Genomic DNA, 22,287 nt, shown 5'->3' on the forward strand with positions numbered 1-22,287 from the left:
AAAACCATACTACTAGGTACAGTAATTTTCTTTCTCTATGCAAATATTTATTTGCTTCCATAGGAAGACTTATTTTTACTCTACAAGTTGAGGATTTCCTCTATAATTTGTATATCTTCTCTTCAATCAGCATCAAAATGTAGGGAAGATGGAAGGAAGCTTTTCTCCCACTCTAACATAGGTCTGGAGTTCTTAAGAGGGAAAAGAAAGGAAATATCTGAGGAGCTCAGTTGGAAGCTACAGAGGATGAGAGCAGCTATCAAACTCAAGGACTAAGGCTACTTTCAATACAGAACAATATTTTCTAAGTCATATGTCACTCTTTATATCAATATAAGTGAAATATAATTGAAAAAAACTATTAAGACATCAAGATGACCTCACAGAAATGTCATTTAAACAAATTTAACTGTTTGGGAGTTTTTTGGTGCAAGAATGGGACTCAAATTCCGTACCTGACACTTTTGCTTGGCTAGTGCTCTACCAAGTGAACCATCCCTCCAATCCCAAATTTACATTTTTTTTATAAAGGAAAAAAAAATAACAAGGAGCCATAAGATGGAATGCTCTACCCTTGGCCTATACAAGCAAAACAAAATGAAAAGCAGTGTTTTAAATGTGAACATATATATTATATTGCTTACTTTGCTCTGGTTTAGCAGCTCGCTGGTAAAACTTTAATTCAGTAAAAAGAGGTCCATTGTCACTGGGTTCCTTAAAATATAAGAGTGTGTTAGTACTAATGCTAGTTAAACTACTAAGTTATTTTCAGTGAAACTTCAAAACAGACTAATCAATTTTCCTTTCAAAAGATTGCAATTTGATAAATTTAAAACTATGCATTAAGTTCAACTCCTTAGAATTATTTCAGATATTCTCAGAATAGCCTCTAAGCCCTAAATTTCTCTCAAGCTCCATTTTTATAAGTGATAAATTATACAACATCAAATATACAGCTCAGTTTTCACGGAAGTTTAAGAAAAGTGCTTGAACTAATTTTATCTTTATTAAGCTTTCCCTTAAGCAAAGACCAGCAACCATGTTAACTCTATCACCAAAGGGCTACAAGATATTGCCCAGATTTAATAAAATGCCAATACCCAACTTAACCAACTAATGGCAAAATCCTATTCCTTTGCTCTTTCTTGCTTACTGCTTGCTCTATCTGGTGTGCCAGGACTGGTAGAAACAGGCCTCGTTCATTCTGATCCCCAGAGCAAGCCCTGTTCACTGAACTCCCTCTTTTTCTTTCTCACATGAATTCCCATGGTTTTCATGTACACGTGATAATTTGAAGTTAAAACAACTGTTTTCCACAAATTTTACTGAGCTACATTCCTTTCCCAGCTTGAGAACTATTAACAAATTAAAGTATCTGCAAAGAAACAAACATTTGTAAAAAGTTTCTGCCTATAAAGAATTTATCTCATTAAATAAAGAAGAGAAAGGTCTTTTAATTCTGTGGGTTTTTCAGTAAGCAGATTTTGTACGGTTAATAAAGTTTTTTTTGTTTGATATTGTTATTACCATCTTTATTAAAGGTAAGAAATAATTTGAAATTAAGGATCTAAAAACTTTTTTGAAAACTTCAAATGAAGCAAACATTAATTGCTTTTCTTTTAGAAGGTATGAGAAGAAAATGATTCTGGACAGCAAACCTGTATAGTTGGTATTGAAATTTATTAGAGTATTAAAGGAACTGATAATTGAGGTTGATTGTCTTAACATGAGCTCTCTGGGTACTAGATCCTTTGCAAATACTTAAAATATATTCACTTTCTTTTTTATTCAATCTGCTTAACTACTAATCAATTTTACTCCTGGAGATTTAGATAAAACCACACAGTTCTATTACCTCAGATTTATTGTAATTCAAAAATTATGTAAGTGATCGATTCGTGCTTACAGGAAGGCACTGCCAATTTTCAGTGAAGCAGCACCCAGTTATGGATGATGAGCCCTTCACAGCATGTTGGTCAACCTGTACACGCTTGTATCAGAACCTAAACATAAGCTTTTCTCCTGACAGCTACAGGTGCAGCCTGGTTTTAGAACGCCCCGTACTGTAAGATACCAGCCTTGGCATACATGGGCTCAGCAAGCCACTGACTCCTCAAAACAGAACCAAGCCACACGCTCCAGTCTCCATATCCTGTGGTTTCTCCCTGTCAACAAGGGTAGCCAGAGACACCAGAGAATGTATAAAACAAACAAACGAACACGAATCACAGAATCAATGCAAGGGAAATCAAAGAGAAGGAACTTTGGTTAATTTTTGGAATAGCTCGTTAATAAAACTAAGCCTGGGAAAGGGTTTTCATAAGACAACTCCTAGCTTATTACCATCAATATGAAATTTTGATTTATTCAGTTCCAAACTCTGTCATATCAACTTTAATTTTTAAGTTTCCTTCAAGCAATAATTTATTAACTTAAAATAATGAGAGTCAACCATACCCATTAGGCCATTATAATGAAAACCTTACTACAATGAAGGCCTTTTGAGCTCATTTCATACTTTTACTAATCCAATAAACTTCCATTATCAGAAAATAAAGGAGCTACTCCTTGGCACTGCACGCTAGCCAAAGCTAGCTATTTCTGTTGAAGAAAATACCTTAACTCACAACTAAAGTTTTATTAACATATTTCAAATCTAAAATACTTTGCCAGCTCTGTAATAGCCAAGATTTAGAAAAGAAATTGGGACTGACATTTTAACTAGAATATCACTAAACGTTTCCTTAAGACTTCTAAGTGTCAAAATGAAGATGACAACAGAAAAAAAAAAAGTGATACATTTCAATGGCACCATCTAAAAGCAACTGGCTGCCATTTAAAAACGAAGATGTACAAAGTTTCTCCTTCCTACAAAAAAATTTATTATATCTGAATTGAAAATTCAGGTCACTTCTCATAACATCAGCAGGTAAAATTAAACATCAGTCAGCAAACTTCTTTGCCAGGAGCTTTAGAATACAATTTTCTACCAGTTGGCACTTAGTTTATACAAGCCAAAAATAACCCAAACTCCATCTCCAGGTCTGCTCCTGACATGACTACAAAGTGTGATTGCAGCTGGGGAATATAGGTATAGATATAGATATAAAAAGACAGAGACAGAGACAAGAAAGAGATAGAGACCAGAGGAGAGAGGCAGAGGCAAGAGAGACTCCACATGCATTATCTAACTATTACCAATTTCTCACTTAAAAATGAATAAATAATCACAGTATCTCCACTATCTAGAAGCTAAGTACAGTGAACCAGGATGACCCAGCATCACAGCTCCACAGCTGCTTACATGAGCCAGGACTAAAGACCCAAAACACAGACTATCACTGGGTATGGGGAGAATATTCATAGTAAGTGCCTAAACACCCATCTTGAGTATGTCTGTCTTAACTTCACGCCAAAGCCAAACAGAAGATTTTATGGGTTAACCATTTAGAGATTTTCATACAGCAGATATATCAGCAATAACCCAATTCTTTGACAAGTCTTCCATATGAAAATAAAAGCTCATACTAGAAGCAATCCCTAGGAAAAGGATCTTAGAACAAGAATTAAAAAGTGAATGGACATAACTCCATATAAAATACCTAACGTGCCCTCAACACCAGTTTCTTCAAAGGAAATCACCTGGTGAATGTTACTAAAATACCAATAACTAGGTCCTACCCCTGAGGTTATGATTCTACAGCACAACTAGGATTGCAAATCACTGCTTCATATGCCAACAAATCAGTTTCACGTACATTTCAGGTTTTTAATCTAAAAACACATGCTCATTCTTGAAAAACTGTAAACAATCCGACATATTTTCTTCATATACAGTAGGCATTTTATAAAAACAATCTTCATACCTTACACAGGGCTTTGGATCCCAGTGGGCAGGTACTACATGTTCTCTGACACTATGATCTTTGGGTACAGGGTGTAGCTCAACAGTAAAGCACTTGTTTAACAGACATGAGGCTCAAGGCTCATCCCCAGTACCACTAAAACAAGAAAACCAGAAGCATAACCTTCAATAGCCCTTAATGTTCAACAAACAGTTCTAATATTGGAAAGATGTGACACTCATTTTCCATGGTTGTAACTGATGATCCATTTAACTTTGCACATGATAAAGCTATCAGAAGGGAAAATGGGGTCTGTCCTAGGAATGAAAAGGGCATCAAGAAGATTAGAGTAAATGAACACAAAGAGAAATAAAAGGTAGTGGAAATTATGGATGAAAAATACTTAAGAAACTAAATAGGCATTTAAGGACTATAAAAGGAAAACAAAGTTTAAAATAAGGTCATTACTAGATAATTTCACATCTAGTTGGAGATAAAAGATAAAACCTAGAGGCATGAGGCTATTAGATGTGATCTGTACAATTAGAGCTATTACAATAACTTTGCAAGGAGCAAAGGGAAAGTCAATAATACTGCCTCAGTGTGTTATCCTTTATAAATTTTAGTATTTTAATTTGTTGTATACATCAGATGTGGAAATATTCTCTAAAATTCCATGCAAATAATACAATTTTATAGTAAGAACTTTAGTTCCTCTGCCTTAGCAGCAAGCTGAATAGTTCAAAGAAGGCTACTGCACAGTGAAAAGAAATCTAAAGCAATAGGACATCAAGGAAGGAGAATGGCAGGAGACACAGTCTGGACACTAAACTTGGATCACTATGTATTACCTTCTGAATACATATCAAAGGAGGAAAACAATAAGAAAGTACTATTTCACAAATCAGAAAACAGGTAGTTCAGGACCTGAAAAGCCCTGGCTTTTCTAGAGGCTTGAAGAGTGAGAAGACACAGGGTACAAAGAAGACCAATCATCCACCAACATGACCCTGACACCAAAACTAAGCCACCAGCTTAAAAATTCTAAACATAGAAATACTAAGGGGGGAGGGGAGGACTAAAGCCAACACTCCTTATGAATAAAACCATGAAAATCCTTCACAAAATATTAGCAAAGCAATTTCAGTATTGGTTAAAAGCATATACAATTTGACTACAAGGTCTATGTATTAGGAATGCAAATTTGACTCAAATATCAATTTAACTACCAAGTGACAGAATAAAAATAAAACCTTGGTCCAGCTCAAAAGATGAACTCAAAGTATTCAAAACACACAAAACTATAAACTGGAGGAATATATTACCAACACATATCTGAAAAAGGACTTGTATTCAGAATAACTCTTAATTACACATTATAAAAAGCAACAATTCAGTTACTTTAAAAAAAACTGTTTCAAAGAGATTGGACAAAAGAGTAAAGAGGCAGGTGCCTCACAGATACAAATAAAGATGAATAGCCAGTTAGTACAATGAGGATGTACTCAAACTGGTCATCAAAAAAAAAAAAAAAATGCAGACTGGAACTATAATACCACAATGTTCTATGCCCATTGAAGTGGTAGAAAACAAAGAAACTAACCCAGAAAACAGAGGAGAGAACAGACAATCACAACTTCCATTATTCTTGGGGACACGAAAAATGGACTGCTTTGGAAATCTTTCCAGTACTTTCTATAAGTTTAATTCATTTTTCGCCACTAAACCAACAATTCAAACTCCCAGATAAGTTACTTAAAATTAAAAAAACCTACACCTACAAAAATGCTTATAGAGGAATGTTTACAGCTGGGCACCAGTGGCTCACACCTGTAATCCTAGCTACTCAGGAGGCTGAGATCTGAGGATCGAGATTCAAGGCCAGCCCAGGCAGGAAAATCTGTGACTCTTATCTCCAATTAACCACCAGAAAACTGGAAGTGGCGCTGTGGCTCAAGTGGCAGAGAGCTTGCCTTGAGCTGAAGAGTTCAAGGCCCAGAGTTCAAGCCCCACAACTGACAAAAAAAAAAAAAAAAAGTTTATAGAAGTTGTATTTGTAATAGCCCGAATGGAAAACAGAAGTTCTACTGCAAAGGACACAAAAAAATCTTTTTGGGTGATGGAAATGTTCTGTGTCTTAGTGAGGGTTAAACAGTTATATGCATGTGTCAGAAGTCTTCAAACTGTTTTTATGTATGTCCATGTAAAAAATATGCCTCTTAGCAAAAAAAGAAAGATAAAAAGCTTAAAAAAATAAATCACTAAAACAATTCTACATCAAGAAAGCTAGTGTGTAGGGGTCAAACATACTTGCGTTTGAAAAGAGCCCACAACATAACAATGAGATAATTCTTGAGTTATGTCAACTGTGAGGATAAAAGAAGAACAGGACTTAATTTGTTAATTTCCCCAAATAAGACATTCGGTTGGCTCTTCTAATTTTTTATAGAAAAATAAAAAACAAACATGTTCTTTACACGTATCCAAGAACTAAGATCAAAGATGCAAATGGTAGTAAGCAAAAAAATAGATAATGGATGAAAAAATTAATTAAAATGTCCACTACTAGTAGATCTATAAATGGGCCTGGCTATTGAAAGTGCATTCATGACAGATAGGGTGCTGCTAATCTTTACTCATCATGAGCTAATTTCAACTTGAATATAGTAAATTCAACAATCACAACTAACTAATTAAATGACAAATAAGCAATTAAATATACTAAAGGGAAAAAACTGGGAATAAACAGAAAATTGACCAACAGAAAGTCCAGAAGCAAATGCAAAATAAACTACACCAAATTAGCATAGTACTGAGGGATAATACAATACTTCATCTCACCTACTGCACAGCTGGAAGAAAAGATCAGTTGGTGTCTTATTCCACATCTACATCCTGGACACTTTTTTTTTTTTTAACTCAGGATCTCATGCTTATTCAGCATGCTTGCTCAGTGGTATTCTACCACTCCAGCCTAGCTTTTTGCTAGATAATTTGGAGATAGTCTTGTTTGTGGACTTTTCTTCCCTGGATGGGTTGATCCTCCCGCTCTACCGCCTGAGTAGCTAAGATAACAGGCAGGAACCACAGCTGCTCAGTTCCTCTACACTCCACTGACTTTGCCCCAAACCTTAATGCCACGCCAAGGCAAAAGAACACAGGGACTTTTTGAACTTTTTTATTTAGTTACCTAAAACTAAATAAAAGCTACTTTTATGTCTCATTAACCATTTATGAAACATTATTAAAAAATAATACCTTATGGCTTAATTAAGTCTAGTTACCAAAGGATGATTTACAAAATAAATACTATATAAACTTTTGTTAAAAAAAAAAAAGACAAAATAAGCTGAAATATTGTCTTACCACTTTTACAACACAGGGTGCATCGCTGCCAACTGATTTTGAAGAATTTGCATCAGCTGTTTAAAGAAGAAAAGTACATAACATCAGAATAACATTATTATGAATACTGTATGCATATTTACACCTGTATGTCTGTAATACCTTTATAAATTCCAGTTCCCAAATACATTTCAGAATATTGTTACAGTGTATTTCATCAATTTTCATTCTTTTCTTGTGCTTTAATACTGAAGATGGAAGCCATCTTGTGTTCTGTTTTTTCCCATTAGTTCATCAGTGATATACAGAAAGCCCCAAGTTGAACAAGTTAAATGTTTCTTTAACCCAAAAGTACTCATGGGCCTTAATATGTAGATAGAGAGAGAGAGAGAGAGATACAGTGAATGATAGACAGATATAGATAGATACATATGGTGAATCCAAAAAAACGATGACTAGTATCATTTCTTAAATTTTGAAAACTATACAATCTAAAAAGGAACATCTAGAGCCAAAGTTCTCAAAAAATACCATTGTAGGGGAAAATTCATCAAGATCAATACTTCAGATTGCATTTCACCAGACTAGACCACAGGTTTTGAGGTAGGGGCAGGTTAGAAATGCCTTCAGTCAGGAGGCCAAAGGCGCTGGAAGAGAAGAGGTGAGATGAGAAGAGACATGAGGGGCTCACCAGGTGACACATACTATGATTCTGGCTGGTTCTATACAGGAGATGAGAAGCCACCAGAAGGTTTTAAGAAGGGGAAGGGCCAAAACAAAACCTTTTAGGAGACTTCCTAAGGATAATGGCACAGAGGGGCAAGAGCAGAGCAGGCAGGTAAACATTACACCAGGTAAGCAAAGGTGCTTAGCCAAGCCAACCTGGAAGCAGACAAGAAGTGCTAGTCAGATGATGGAAAGTGGCGCTGTGGCTCAAGTGGTAGAGTGCTCGTCTTAAGCTGAAGAGCTCAGGAACAGTGCCTAGGCCCAGAGTTCAAGTCCCACGGACAACAAAAAAAAAAAGATTATGAATCAGTCAGACCCTCAAAAGGACAGACGACAGAATTTTTTGATGGAGTCAACAGAGTGTGAGAATTTCACCTTGATGAGGTATGGATGGCTCCTATGCAACTTGAAAGAGGAAGCTGCTACTGACAGGAGAACTGTATGCGGATCCAGTTTGAGAGTATCTGAAGTTTGAAATGCATATGATGATGACACAAGGAAGCTCAGTGAACGCTGATAACAATCAGAGAGTGAGGGAGGAAGGGGAAAGGAATGTGTGTATATGTGTATCTATGTACATGTATGTATACACATATTTACATGTATGTGAAAATAACCATATATATACACAGAGCGAGAGAGAGAGAAGGAGAGAGAGAGAGAGAAAGTTGTCTACACAGAAAGCTATTTATTGGACTAGGGGCATAGTTCAAATGGTAGAGCATTTGCTTAAGGAGTTCCTGAGTTCAATACCCGGTACAGCAACAAAGGAGAAGAAAGAAAAGTAGGAAGGAAATGAGGGGAGAGGGAGGGAAGGAAGCTATTTTTGAGAGCTGGAAATATAACTCAGCAGTTGGGAGTGCATACTTTTCACATGCAAGATACTTGGTTCAATCCCCGAAACTGCCAAAAAATAAAATCTAAAAAGCTTACATATTTAAAGCCTCAAGAGTGAGAGAAATCCTTGGAGAATAAAGGCAGACAAAGAAAAGAAGAACAAAGCCCCAAAGCACTCTCCCACAGAAGTAGAAGGGCAGCAATGGACACCAAGATAAGATATTGCCTACCAATCAGCTAGGAAGCACCAGAGTCTGGAAGGGCTGCAGTTAAAGTACTTCAGACTAAAGAAGAAAGGTCTCCCATAAAAATGGCTAATTTGGGAAAGAGAGAAACAGTCCCAAGGACTGTTGAGTTTTTTTAACAAAATACTAAAATGAAGATAGCATTCCAGTAATACTGCATGCTTAAATGAGAACAGGAGGAGGGAAAGGAAGCTCAATAATTCATTCAAACAGTATTTACTGCAAAATATGCTAGCCACAAAGAAAACAAGAAGAGTTGTCCCATTGTCAAAAAACACATTTAATATAAAAGTAAGAAAAGTAATTTCAGTGCAGTATGGAAAGTATCAGAGAAAGTAAACACGAAGGGAATATAGTATCTGCCCTAAACTTGGTTTGGGGAAAGGAAAAAAGTGTGTGTGTTGGGGGGGGGGGGGCAGGAGAAAGCTGGGGACTCACCTTGAGCTGAACAGCTCAGAGACAGTGTCCAGGACCAGAGTTCAGGCCCCATGACCAACCAAAAAAAAACAAGAGGATACTTTTTAGTCGTAACAGTATGTTTACTAGGTGCATTATGGTAACAGGGTCACAGATGTTTACTTATGCCTAAAGTCACTGAACTATATAGAGAGTGATCTATATGGAAATTATATCTCAAGTAGAACAATAGCGTTTTCAAGACATAAAAATAACATAAAATGTCTTAATTATGTTGCATACATTGTTTAAACAAAGGATATCACTGAGGTTTTTTTTTTATTACTGTGCCCATTACTTGAGGACACAAAATTTATTAGTTTTTAACTTTATTTCTCCCAAGCTGAAAAAACTGAATCATATTGTACAAATACATTAAATCCTGAAAACAGAAAATAGCAGGGCCAGTTGCTGGTGATTCACACCTATAATCCTAGCTACTCAGGAGGTTGAGAGCTGAGGATAGCAGTTCATAGCCTGCCCAGGCAGTCAAGTCCCTAAGACTCTTATTTCCAATTAACCACCAGAAAACCAGAAGTAGAGCTGTGGCTCCAAGTAGTAAGAGTTCTAGTCTTGAGCAAAAGAGCTCAGAGACAGCACCCAGGCCATGAGTTCAAGCCCCACAACCAACCAAAAACAAAAACGTAGGGATAAAAGACTCCATAGTCTATAAACTCTAATAAGTTCAAAGAATGATTTTTATTTACATTAGATTATGAATAATATTATTTCTGATGCTAAGCTTTAATTCTTTTAACAATACCAAAGAAGAAGGTCACTTTCGTAAAAATATTCAAGTTCATTTTGAAGTGATAAGAAAGAGAAAATTGGGTCATTAAGAAAGCAGGGCCCTGCATTCAAAGGAACATTACTCTAAAAGGTATTTGTGCTTGGAAGCAGCCAAGCTCAATTTTCTTTGGGAAATATAGGCACTGAAGTTTGCAATAATAACTATTTTTAAGAACTGTAATAATTTAGAGGCATAACTCAAATAGTATAGCCCAACCTAGCAAGCATGAGGCCGAGTTCGAACCCTAGTGCCATCAAAAAAATAAAAAAGGAACAGCAGCCTATACACAGATCAAGGCAAAGGGACAGCATAATGGCTGCAAAAAAGAAAATTGAACTTACATATGAAGAGTTGTATACATCATTCTTAATTGACTTTTGAGGAACTGAGGAACCACTGGATGGGTAAATAGGATGGTCTCATTAGCATGCTAGATCACTTAGGCCCACACGATGACCAGGGAGATCCCAAAGGGCAGAAACTGGGCAAAGAAGATTGACTGATACAATGCAAGCCCAGACAAGACATCGTAAGACTACCCTTACCCAGGGTAGTGGTAGGAGAGAAATGGATGGATTTGAGACATCAGTGAAAGCAATAGGACTACATGAGGTGCTGGGACCATTAAAGAATTTTCAGAAACAATTTCCTATTTTCTAGCTTAACAAGTATCACTCACATAGATAATCTTCTAATCATGAAAGGATCACAAAATGAAAAAGAAAATGCCTAAAGACATCCAAGAAGAGATCTGCTGGAAGCCCTGGACAAGGATGGAAGAGATCAAGTCTTCATTGCAGACAAAAGATAATGGAAGTCAACAATACAAAGAGTGACAGAAAGCTGTGAAAATCAGTGAGATCACTAAGAAAAAATATCAGGAAGAAAAAGCAGGCCAAGGAAGGAAAGTTGAAGAATACAGAGGTAACCTACAAAGAAGACTAAGTGCAGCCAGAGAAGAAAAGCATGGGGGAGGAAAGGTTAATCATGGAAAGTAAGATAATGGAAGCAATTTCTATGAGAAAGAAAGATACTGAGTATCAAACGCTCGACAATAAAGTCAAAGTAAAATTTTAGTTCGCTAACAGAAGTTGCTGGTGATTTTGAAAATGGCCGTTTGAATACCTGTGGACAGAGAAAGTGTGGGCAGCAAGACCTAAGCAAATCTCTTCTTCTCTGGGCTAAACAATCCAAGTTTACAGAAGAATTTGCAAAGTTGTTAATGAACAACTATCAAACCACAGGATACTAAAAACACTATCAGCAGACACTTCTTAGTAAAACACTATCAGATGACACTTCTTAGTAAAAAATTCAGAACACCACACTTACATGGTAAGTTCCAATTTGAGGAAGGCTACAAAAGCAAATTAAGTTGTGTTACTTAGATACAAAGTGCCCACTAATATGTCACAAATTCAAACATTCCACAAAAGAGGCAACAATCAAAAATATACACATCTAGTACAGCTACTACTCTTTGACAATTTGAGGATTTTCTCCTGGAGTGACAGCCTAGCTCATTGGTCTGGCTCCAAACCACAGAGAGCATCAACACCTAGTTCCCACAAAGGCAAGTGACAAAAACATAGAAGCAAAGCCCTGTGTTTTAAGCTATTCTTCATGAAGACAAGCCCAAAGAGAGCAGCAGACAAATTGTACCTCACAGATGATGAGGTACAGTGAGACCCCTTGAGGAAAAGCAGCTGCTTTTTCAGCTAATGGTTCTCAAACCTGAACATGTACCAGGCTCACCTGAAGGGCTTTGTCAATCACACTGATGGGCCTCTTCCTAAGGCGTCCATTTGTTTTGATCAGTCAGTACTAGGGTTTGAACTCAGGACTTTGTGTTTGCTAGGCAGGCACACTCTACCACTTCAGCCATGCTTCCAACCCTTTTCTCTGGTTACTTTTTAGATAGGCTCTCATTCTGTGCCAGGACTCACCGGGACAAGATCCTATTCATGTTTCCCACCAAAGCTGGCATGACAGGTATGTGCCATCACACCTAGCCTTTTCTGTTGCGATGAGAACCTCCTGAACTTCTTGCCTCTGCTGTCATGGAACTCAATCCTCCCGATCTCAACTTCCTATATAGCCAGAAGAGCAGGTGAGTGCCACTGGTAAGTTTTGGAAGTCCAGGTTTGAGATGGGGTCTAGGAATGTGCGGGTCTAACAAACTGCCAGGTAGCACTAATCTATACTACAGTCTTAGTATTCTGAGTTAAGATTACTCCCTGAACAAAAAAAGTTCCACTCAGTGCTAAAAATAAAATGCTATATAAACTTCCATGAGAGAAACTGAACAGTTTACTAATTAAATCGAGATGAGAAGTGGAATAAGAACAGAAAGTAGAAAAGTTAGAAGGAAAGTAAATGCCAATTGCACTGCATCCTCACTGACTCTCTTAGAGAAGCAGGCACTGATTCTCTGGGAGAAGCAGGCAGCTTTAAGAAGCAATCAGGCAAAGTACTTTTAAAATCAACAATTTAGTTAGCTTTCTGATTTCACGGCTCTACACGGGTCTCCAAAAATTTCGAGGTAAGTATGCTAATGAATGGTGCATTTGGCTGGCCTAGAATGCAGTTTCTAGGCCATTCTCCTAAATCCAGCATAGAAAAAGGAAATCTACATCTATAGAAGATCTATTAGTCAAAAACAGACAAAGTGTATTCTAATTGGGTGGAAGTAGAGAAGAAAAGATGTGCGCATCTTCTACTGCATCTCAAAAGACATTAAGGTTATAAAAACATTAAAAATCTATAGTTGTAGTACTCAGCAGTGACAATATTACATGTAATTCAATCTTTCTCCATTATAATTAAATGAACATTTCTCTACTCCTCCATGTCAGATGAATTTTTATGCAACCATATACATTAGGTGACTGTAGGTCATGAGAAACAAAACAGCTAACAAAGAAGGAATCATTCTTGCTAAGAAAGCATGAAAGCCTTTGGAGTAATAATGATAATGACAGAAGCAGTCAGAAACTCACCAAGATATATACAGCCAAAGCCGCCTTGGCCAACAGGCAGTCCCAGTTTCCACTCCTTTTTTGACATGTCCGTCACTATCTCCCCAGCTGCAAACTGTTCTGCAAGGCGTCTCTTCGCAGGGCCCTGTCTTCCAGCCTGAGCTGCTTTTGCACGAGGCATTTTCACTATGATACAAAACAAAGCAATACTCGAAGTTATCATCCCGTAAGTCTTCCAACCAATTTCCTTAAGTAAAACTAATGTGTGTGTTCAAATTCCTACTTATCCCAAAACTTACATGAGGGGTACTAGCCAATTCTGATTTATAATGGCTCAAGTATTATTTGATTATCTCTTGGTTTTGCAAAAGTAAGACAATCTCGGCAATTGCTTTCCAGATATTATTTAGTTTTACGTTCCAGTGGCATATCATCTATGGCTGAAGGGCTATTAAAAAAAAAATCGTGTGAGGTCAGGAGCAAAGTGTGTGCATGAGAACACACTCCTCAGTGCTGCAGCGAGGCCCTCACCAAGTTCAGCCCTCTACTGCTCAGTACACGGTACAAAGCCCACAGACACACTCAGAGGAATGCAGAGAGGACAGGGCATTAAGGGCAGGAGAGCAGCACCCGGTCAGCCCCAGGACTGTGTGAAGATTGCATTACCATCCACACATGCATGGATGTTACCTTCCAGGAATGATGAGGAGAACCTGTGACTGTTCAGATCCACAGAAAAGGCAGAGCTGGTGACATTCCTAATGAGTATTCCTATGCTCATTTCCCACTATGAATTCAACAAGAGATGCATCTCAACCCACTTTCTCACAAGCTTAAGTATACCATAACATTCTGGAAAAGCAATGCTTACTGGGGGCAAAAAAAAAAAAAAAAAGCCTGGACTGGAATCAAAAAACATATCCCAAATATGTTACTGGTTCGCTGGGAAATCCTGATCAAGTTACTTCAAGTCACTTCTAAGCTTCAAGTACCCTCAGGTCAACTCACTCTACTCTGCAAAGGAGTAGCGTGAGTACACACATGCATGTGTTGTGTGACTTTAAACAGGGGTCAAAACCTCAGTCTAACACAACCTGTGAGGGATAGCACCCAAAGTGAGGATCCTAAGGACAACACAAATGGAAGTGAATCTGTGAGTTAACCTCCAGATTTTGGAACACAACACAAAACCACATGAAGAGCGAATAACAGGCAATGATATAAAGTCAACCTGAACAATGCCATCTAAAAATAAGCCTACATACTGGATAACAGTTGCGTGTGAATCACAGGAACTGAAAGTAACCACAGCCTTATCCCACAAACTATCAGATGATTATTATGGGGGGGGGGGTGTCTTCAGAAAAACATTTCCTCTGAAAAGTTAAGTTGTAAATATTTAAAAAATAAGGCAAAACTTCACATATAAAGATAAAAAAAGAATCAGAATTTATAAAAACTCATAAATTAAGTGATAGAAAATAATCAAAAACAACAAAAAGGATTTAGATTGTGGCTTAGTGGCAAGAGCACATGTTCATTTGTCGTGCTATACTTAATGCCTGGGTTGGAGCCCCAGTACAAATAAATAAATAAGAAGTGATATGCACAAAAACTTTTAAATGAAAAGTCATTGCAAATAAAAAAAAAGAAGCCAGGTGTGGTGGTACAAGTCTGTAATCCCAGCCTAGAGTCTACAACAGGATAATCATGAGCTCCTGGCTGCCATGGGCTACCAGAGCAAGACCATCTCTCAAAATCCCAGCTACACAGAGGCAAAGACTGGGAAAAATCAAAGTTTGATGCCAGCCTTAGCAAAAAAAGAAAAAGTTAGCAAGACTCTATCTCAACAAAGCTGAGCTTGAATGTTTGCACACTTGGAGACATAGCTAATCAGGACCTCAATTTGGAGCCCTCCAGAGACAAAAACAAGAGACACTATCTGAAAAATTAAAGCAAGAAAAGGGCTGGGGACATGGCTCAAGTGGTAAAGCATTTGCCTGGAAAGCCCAAGGACCTGAGTTCAAACCCAACCACCACCAAAATAAAAAGGAGGGAGTCAAAAAGATAACCATATTCCAAAAGCAAACAAAGAATAAGAAAAGGCAATCTCCATATAACAAAACTCAAGTTATGTATTGTGGACGTAGAAAGAGTAAGACCCTACTAGAGAACAAGCAGGGATACTAAGGAGGCATCAGTGCCCCTGCAAAGTAAACACACACACTTGCTTGTAGACCTGAGACTGGAAAAGATTTACAAAGGAGAGTATTCATAAAGCCCTTGTTCTGGCAATATGAACACAGAACAACTATAAAAACTGGGAGAGCTGGGAGCCAGTGGCTCACGCCTGTAATCCTAGCTACTCAGGAGGCTGAGATCTGAGGACCGAGGGTCAAAGCCAGCCGGGGCAGGAAAGTCCGTGAAACTCTCATCTCCAATAAACCACCAGAAAACCGGAAGTGGCACTGTAGCTCAAGTGGTAGAGCACTAGCCTTGAGCTGAAGAGCTGAGAGACAGCGCTCAGGCACAGAGTTCAAGCCCCACGACCAACAACAACAACAAAAAAAATAGCATTGATTCCCACAGAATTATTTATTACTATGATATATACTGTCACCATTTATCATTTGATCAACAAGTATATATGGACAGCATACTGTGAAACAAACTGTTCTAGAACACAAGGATAAAGCACCAAGCTAAAGAAACAAAATGTCCTCCTGGAGTTTATATTTCACTCAGAAAACACACACACAAACACACAAACAAAAAAAAAAACAAAAACTGGGAGAACATTTGTCCCAAAAGCAACTCCAGGACTCAGACTGTGGCGGTACATGCTGTGTTAACTTGGGTACTATGTGCATAAATATGGAATAATGCAAATAATGGCAATAATGCAAGTCATGATCTTTAGTTAGCCAAAATCAAACGAGGCCCCAAAACACTTAGTGGGAAATTCTAGAAATAAATCATAAGTTTAAAACTGAAAGCCTCTGTGGACAACATGATGAAATCTTGAGTTGTTTCACTCAGCTCCATCCTAGACAAGATTCATCCCTTTGCCCAGTACATACATGCTATATAAGCTACCCACCCACTGGTGACAGCAGCCATCTTGGCTACCAGACTGAATGTCAAATCACAATGCTTGTGTTCAAGGAAGAAATTCAATAGCAGCCTAACAACGCCACCATACCTCAGTGACTGGCCTCACTTCCTCTCACTAGGGAAACACTTACCATCTCTTATCAACACAAGAAAGAAAGTACAGTACAGGAAGATACTTTGAGACAGAAGTAACACATCAACGTAACTTACCACAGTATACTGTTGTAACTATTTTAGATCATTATCTCTTATGATGCCTAGTTTATGGATTAGACCTCATTATTGGTGCCTGTGCACAGTATATACAGGATTCATCTGTCTGTTCCTGGTTATCTCAGAATGATTCTGTGTGGGCAAGGAAGGACTGCCATCATCAGCTGACATTCTTATTCTATTTATCTCCTGTGTATTCAAAAATCACAATTCAAATGGATGATAGGAGGGAGAAATAAGAGAAAGGATTGGTCCAGTTAAAAATCCTGTATTCAGGGGCTGGGAAGGTGGCTCAGTGGTAGAACACTTGCCTTGCATGAATGAGGCCCTAGGTTCGATTCCTCAGCACCAAATAAGCAAAAAGAAAAAAAAAGGCGGAAGTGGTGCTGTGGCTCAAGTGGTAGAGCACTAGCCTTGAGCTGAAGAGCTGAGGGACAGCACCCAGGCCCAGAGTTCAGGCCCCATGACCGGACCCCAAAAAAAAAATCCTGTATTCAGCTGGGGAACTAATGCCTACTCAAGAGGCTGAGATCTGAAGATCAGGGTTTGAAGCCAGCCTGGGCAGGACAGTCTATGAGACTCCTTATCTCCAATTAGCCACCAAAAAGCCAGAAATGGAGCTGTAGCTCAAGTGGTAGAGTGCTAGCCTTCAGCAAAAATAAATAAAAAATTCAGGGATAGCTCCCAGGTCCTGAGATCAAACCCCAGTACCAGCACAAGAAAGAAAGAAAAAAGAGAGAGGAAAAAAAGAAAAGGAAAAGAAGAGAAGAGAAGGAAGAAAGGAGACAGAGAAAAAGAAAGAAAGAGAAAGGAAGGAAGGAAAAAAAGAAGGGGTGGGTGGGAGAGAAGAAAAGCAAGCAAGCAAGCTGTATTGTTAACCGGACACAGTGGTACATGCCTGCAATCCAAGCACTCAGAAGGCTGATACAGGAGACCAGGAGTTCAAGGCTAGCCTAGGTTACATAGTCAAACACTTATCTCAGGAGAAACAAAAAATCCTTAAATACAGAACAAAACAGAACAAAAGCAGGCAACTCTAAACCACAGGAAAGTGGTTACCACCACAAGGCTATAAATGACTTGGGAAAGCAGGTGAGTTGTGCTGCAAAGTCCTGGCAAGAGATGAGAAAGAAAACACCCACCATAAGCATCACTTTCATGAGAGAAAAATGCAATCATTAAGTGTTTAAACATTTTTCTGTATTGTGTCATATTTAAACACTAAAAACATTACTGCTCCTATAATTAACATTCCCCAAAGGGATCAGAACTGATCAATGGTGATAAAGTCAAATGCAGCCAGCATCTGGGGCAGAAATGCCGAGAGCTGGAAGAAGGTGCAGGGGCCAACAGGCATGTCCCTGGGAATCAGGCAGTATTCTACATCCCCATCCTGGTGATACTTAAACTGAGCATTCACTCTGTTAAAACCAAGTTGTCTGCTTATGATTTATTTCCTTCTATTTTATGTAAAATTAACACAGTAAATCACACAAGTCCTGTGTTGAACAAGATTCATTTGGGTTACAAAATATATATATATACAAAGACTTTAAACAGGAGAATTATAAAAATTAATTTCTAAGTGGTCAACGACTCAAAGGGGTAAAAGACAACTCTAAGGAATATGAGACTAGCAAATATTAGGAGCAGCCGCTATCTTTGAGGCTGAGGGAGAGTACCAAAAGAGGAACACTTTGCTGGACAAGCTGTGGTGACAGTCCACTGGACACCAATAAGTTCCTTGGAGTCTAGGCCAGTGGAGCTGGACCACTGCTATCTGCCCACTGCAATATTGGTTGAAGAATCTGCCTTTTACAATGCTGATGAAACTCACAAGAGAGTGAGTACGGTATAGCCAGCAGTTTGACTGCAGTCAAACCTTGAGATAAAAAAAAAAAACAAATATATTAAAAAAGAAAAAGACACTATAATGGCAGGAGAGGTTACTTCCTCAATGATATATTTATTCCTCACCTTCTACTGACAGAACCTAACATTATTCCAGAAAGGCAAAAAAGTACAAGGTTTACAAGGTTTAGTTCAAGTATAACAGAGCAAAGAAAGGTTAAGTTCAGAGCTGAGAAGCAATAAACTAGTAATTACATGCCAGTATGGTAACCATGTATGAATTCGTTTACATACCATACACACTTGCCCCACAACATATAAAACTTCTTCATGACACCTAAGACCCTTTACTCTCATTTCACTCCCATTTTCCTAAACTAAGGCTACTGGTGTGGCCCTCAGGAGGTGAACTTGGGAGAACATCATTTTGCCAACTTTGAGAAGTGTCAATACCTGAGTATTTTAACTTTTAACATGATAGCATGATACTCTGGTCTCAGGATACATCTGCACTGGAGGCAACTTGTTTTCTGGGTAAGGGTTATAAGAAATCTACTTTTCCAGAATTTGAAACTGTTTCTCAATCTTGTTGCTTTTCAGGCAGTTTCTGAAAAGGGGAACTATTCAAAACCAGAAGTCCATGGCTGCAACAGTAACATAACCACAAGTATTTGACTTAATAAGCTAGTGAGTGTTCTAAAGAACTTAAAATACTAATTTGAATTAACAATTGCTTTAGTATATTATAGGTTTCTTCTAATAATGCCACCAATCCCTGCACAAGGGTTTCTATTAAAGAATACACTGGAGAGTACAACATGTAACCAAATAAAATCTTCCTGCATATAACTTTGGCCCAGGTGGCTCAAATATACTCCAATAGCCAATGCACCAGAGAAGTTTCAAACACAAAGATCACTGATCATCACATAACCCACTACATAACCTGATCACTTCTTTTCCCTGTGATACTAAATGAAATGCAGATGGAACTGAGAAGTACATCAAGATGCAGATCAATACTGCCCTTTGCTGGAATTACTCACTACTATAATCTGTATTAGCATATTCACCAAAATTTAATTGTAAACAAGAGTAATTATGGTACTAAAGTTATTAAATACACAAAGCAAGCTTGGGTCTATACATATTCAAATAGAATTTCAGTGGCAGATCAACTTTTATATCTGAAACAATACCCTAATTAATAGTCAGCTCTGATGATAAAATGGTCTTGTTTTTCAGATAACATTCCAAAAAAGTTCTGCTATGAATATTAAAATAAAGTTTTGTGAATAGATTTTTAAATTTTTCAATAGCTATATTTATCACACTATGGTACTGTATTTAGACAACTGGCATTTTTTCAAGTCCTGGATTCAAATTTGGAATTTTTTTTAATTTTCTGCTAAAGAAAAGACAAAAAGCTTGAATGAATCACAACAATGACATGTACATTTAATGAGCTCAGTGAATTCATCACACTCATACTGGGAAATGACAATGCCAGAAACCACTTATTACATACTGGTTGATAACTGCTCAGAAACTATCCTAAAACAGGCATGCATGTAAGCTCCTTTGTAAGGAGGTCATGTAGTTTTCTAAAGTCATAACTTCTCTGATATGCCTCATACTGCACAGAAACACATCTAACTCAAGGATAACTGAGGACAAGGTGGCTACTGACCATCGATCTCATTAGTACATTCCCTTTCATATGCTTATGGAAACCTCTCCCATACCCAAACAGCTATCTAACAGTCAGACAGCTCCTCTCAAGTATGGTTTCCATCTCTCACTGCACCTAATTTTATAAACACCTTGGATGTAAGAATGGCCTTATTTACAATACACTATACTTTTTAGGTACTCAGTATTCCCTAAAACTACACAGTAAAATGATTGTTTTGGTTTGGTTTTTGTCTGTCATGTTTGTAAATCCAAGTACCTGATGTCCAACGTCACCTACTGCCACTCTTATTAAAAGCTCAGCAGACACTCTCCCCATATGGACAATGGTGGACCAGGATTATTTTTCCTCAAAACTGCAATTTCCCTTCCTTTCTCAACAGATGCCTAATACTAGTTTTAAGAGAAAACAGATTTTTCAAAAAAATAAATTCCCATGTAAACTCACTGAAAACCCAGCTTAGCATGGAACAGTAGCTTTCTTTCTCTTTCTCTTACACCAAGGAAGTTACCAAACAGCAAGTCCACCACTTTCACATCACTCTCCACCCACCACCTGAAGACTTACACTACCAATCTCTCGTGGTGTCCTTCCCATCAGCTTTTACGTTTGCTCAAAGTTCTTCATTAAAAGAAAAATGTTAGCTGAGCATAGTGGCTCATACCTGTAATCCTAGAGATTTGACGATCACAGTTCAAAGCCAGCCTGGGCAGAAAAATCCCAGTGAGATCTCCAATTAACCATTCAAAAACTAGGGAGAGGTGCAGTGGCTCAAAGTGGTAGAATGCTAGCTTTGAGCAAAAGAGCTAAGGGATGACACCCTGAGTTCAAGCTTGCCCTGAGCTCAGTCCCCACAACTGACCCCCCCCCAAAAAAAGATGTATTTTACTCCACCTCCCTCCGCACATATTCTACTCACTGCATCTGGCTCCTCCCTTGAGATCCACCACTACAGTTCTTGCTAAGATCATCAATGGCCCCCACATTACAAAACCCAGCTAATATTGTGTGTGTATGCACACACACCAATACTGAGACTTGAACTTAGGGCCTCACATTCTTGCTTATCTTTTTCACTCAAGATTGGTGATTTACCACTTGGACCACACTCCACTTCTGACTTTTGGAAGAAGTTAATTGGATATGAGTCTCACGACTTTCCTGCCCAGGCTGGCTTTGAACCATAATCCTTCAATCTCAGCCTCTTGCCTAGCTAGGAATACAGGCTTGAGCCACCAGCGCATAGCAGACACAGTGTGATTCCACTCATGCATGGAATCTAAATAAGCCAAACTCACCAAAACTGAAAACACATAGATGGTTGTCAGGGGCTAGAGGAAGGGCAAAAAGGTAGAGAGTATTCAATGGCATGGTTTCAAACTTCTAAACACCTGCTTCATAATGATGTGAGCCCACTTAACACTACTGAACTGAAAACATAAACAAGGTACATGGTCAACATCATTTTTTACCACAATGCAAAACAAAGCGAAGTTTCTAGATATAATAGCTATAACAGAGATGGAAGTTAGTTGAATCAAAATAATACAAATCGGCCTTTGGTGACCACGATCACTTCCCTCCCTCCACATACTGAGAAAACACTACAGTGCTATTTTCCAAAATGCTAATTACAAAATCCTACCAGTCACCACAGTAATAAATTTACTGTGAAATACGATATGGTTTACACTACAAATATTTACTGATAACCCAACATGTGCTCAAAATATATTCAACTATAAAATGAACTACATAATCTTAAGTCCAAAATTCAAAATGACTCTTCTACGATGTCTTTGTCACAAAAGCCACTTCAAGTTAGGAATAGAATTACAATGGATCAAATTCCATCCCTGAAAAATAGAGAATAGGAAGAGGCCCTATTCTCCTTCAACTTCAGTATCAGGAATTGAGTAGCACTGGTGGAATGAATTGTTTACAAGTGTTTGACAAAAAACAAACACTTTTAAACTTTTGTTTTCAATTTAAAAATACATAGCATTGAGGGGCTGAGAAGGTGGCTCAGTGGTAGAGTGCTTGCCTCGCATGCATTAGGCCATGGGTTCTATTCCTCTAGCACCACATAAGCAGAAAAAGCTGGAAGTGGTGCTGTGCCTCAAGTGGTAGAGCACTAGCCTTGAGCTGAAGAGCTGAGGGACAGTGCCCAGGCCCAGAGTTCAAGCCCCACGAC

The 22,287-nt window shown here is 38.1% G+C and overlaps 1 protein-coding gene across 1 annotated transcript in view; it reads right to left on the reverse strand.

The window, feature by feature from the left end:
* Vrk1 (vaccinia related kinase 1) overlaps nucleotides 1–21,412 on the reverse strand; it is a 56,568-nt gene extending 35,156 nt beyond the window's left edge. The window contains exons 1-4 of the mRNA XM_013017597.1: nucleotides 21,392–21,412; nucleotides 13,244–13,408; nucleotides 7,212–7,267; nucleotides 645–714 (exon numbers count right to left, since the gene is read on the reverse strand). Of these exons, the coding sequence (XP_012873051.1) occupies nucleotides 645–714; nucleotides 7,212–7,267; nucleotides 13,244–13,403 (286 nt within the window). The 5' untranslated portion in view covers nucleotides 13,404–13,408; nucleotides 21,392–21,412. The remainder of the gene's footprint in view (nucleotides 1–644; nucleotides 715–7,211; nucleotides 7,268–13,243; nucleotides 13,409–21,391) is intronic.
* Nucleotides 21,413–22,287: the final 875 nt, after the last annotated feature.

Source organism: Dipodomys ordii, unplaced genomic scaffold (genome assembly GCF_000151885.1).
Source record: "Dipodomys ordii isolate 6190 unplaced genomic scaffold, Dord_2.0 Scaffold2, whole genome shotgun sequence".
Classification (NCBI taxonomy): Eukaryota; Metazoa; Chordata; class Mammalia; order Rodentia; family Heteromyidae; genus Dipodomys; species Dipodomys ordii.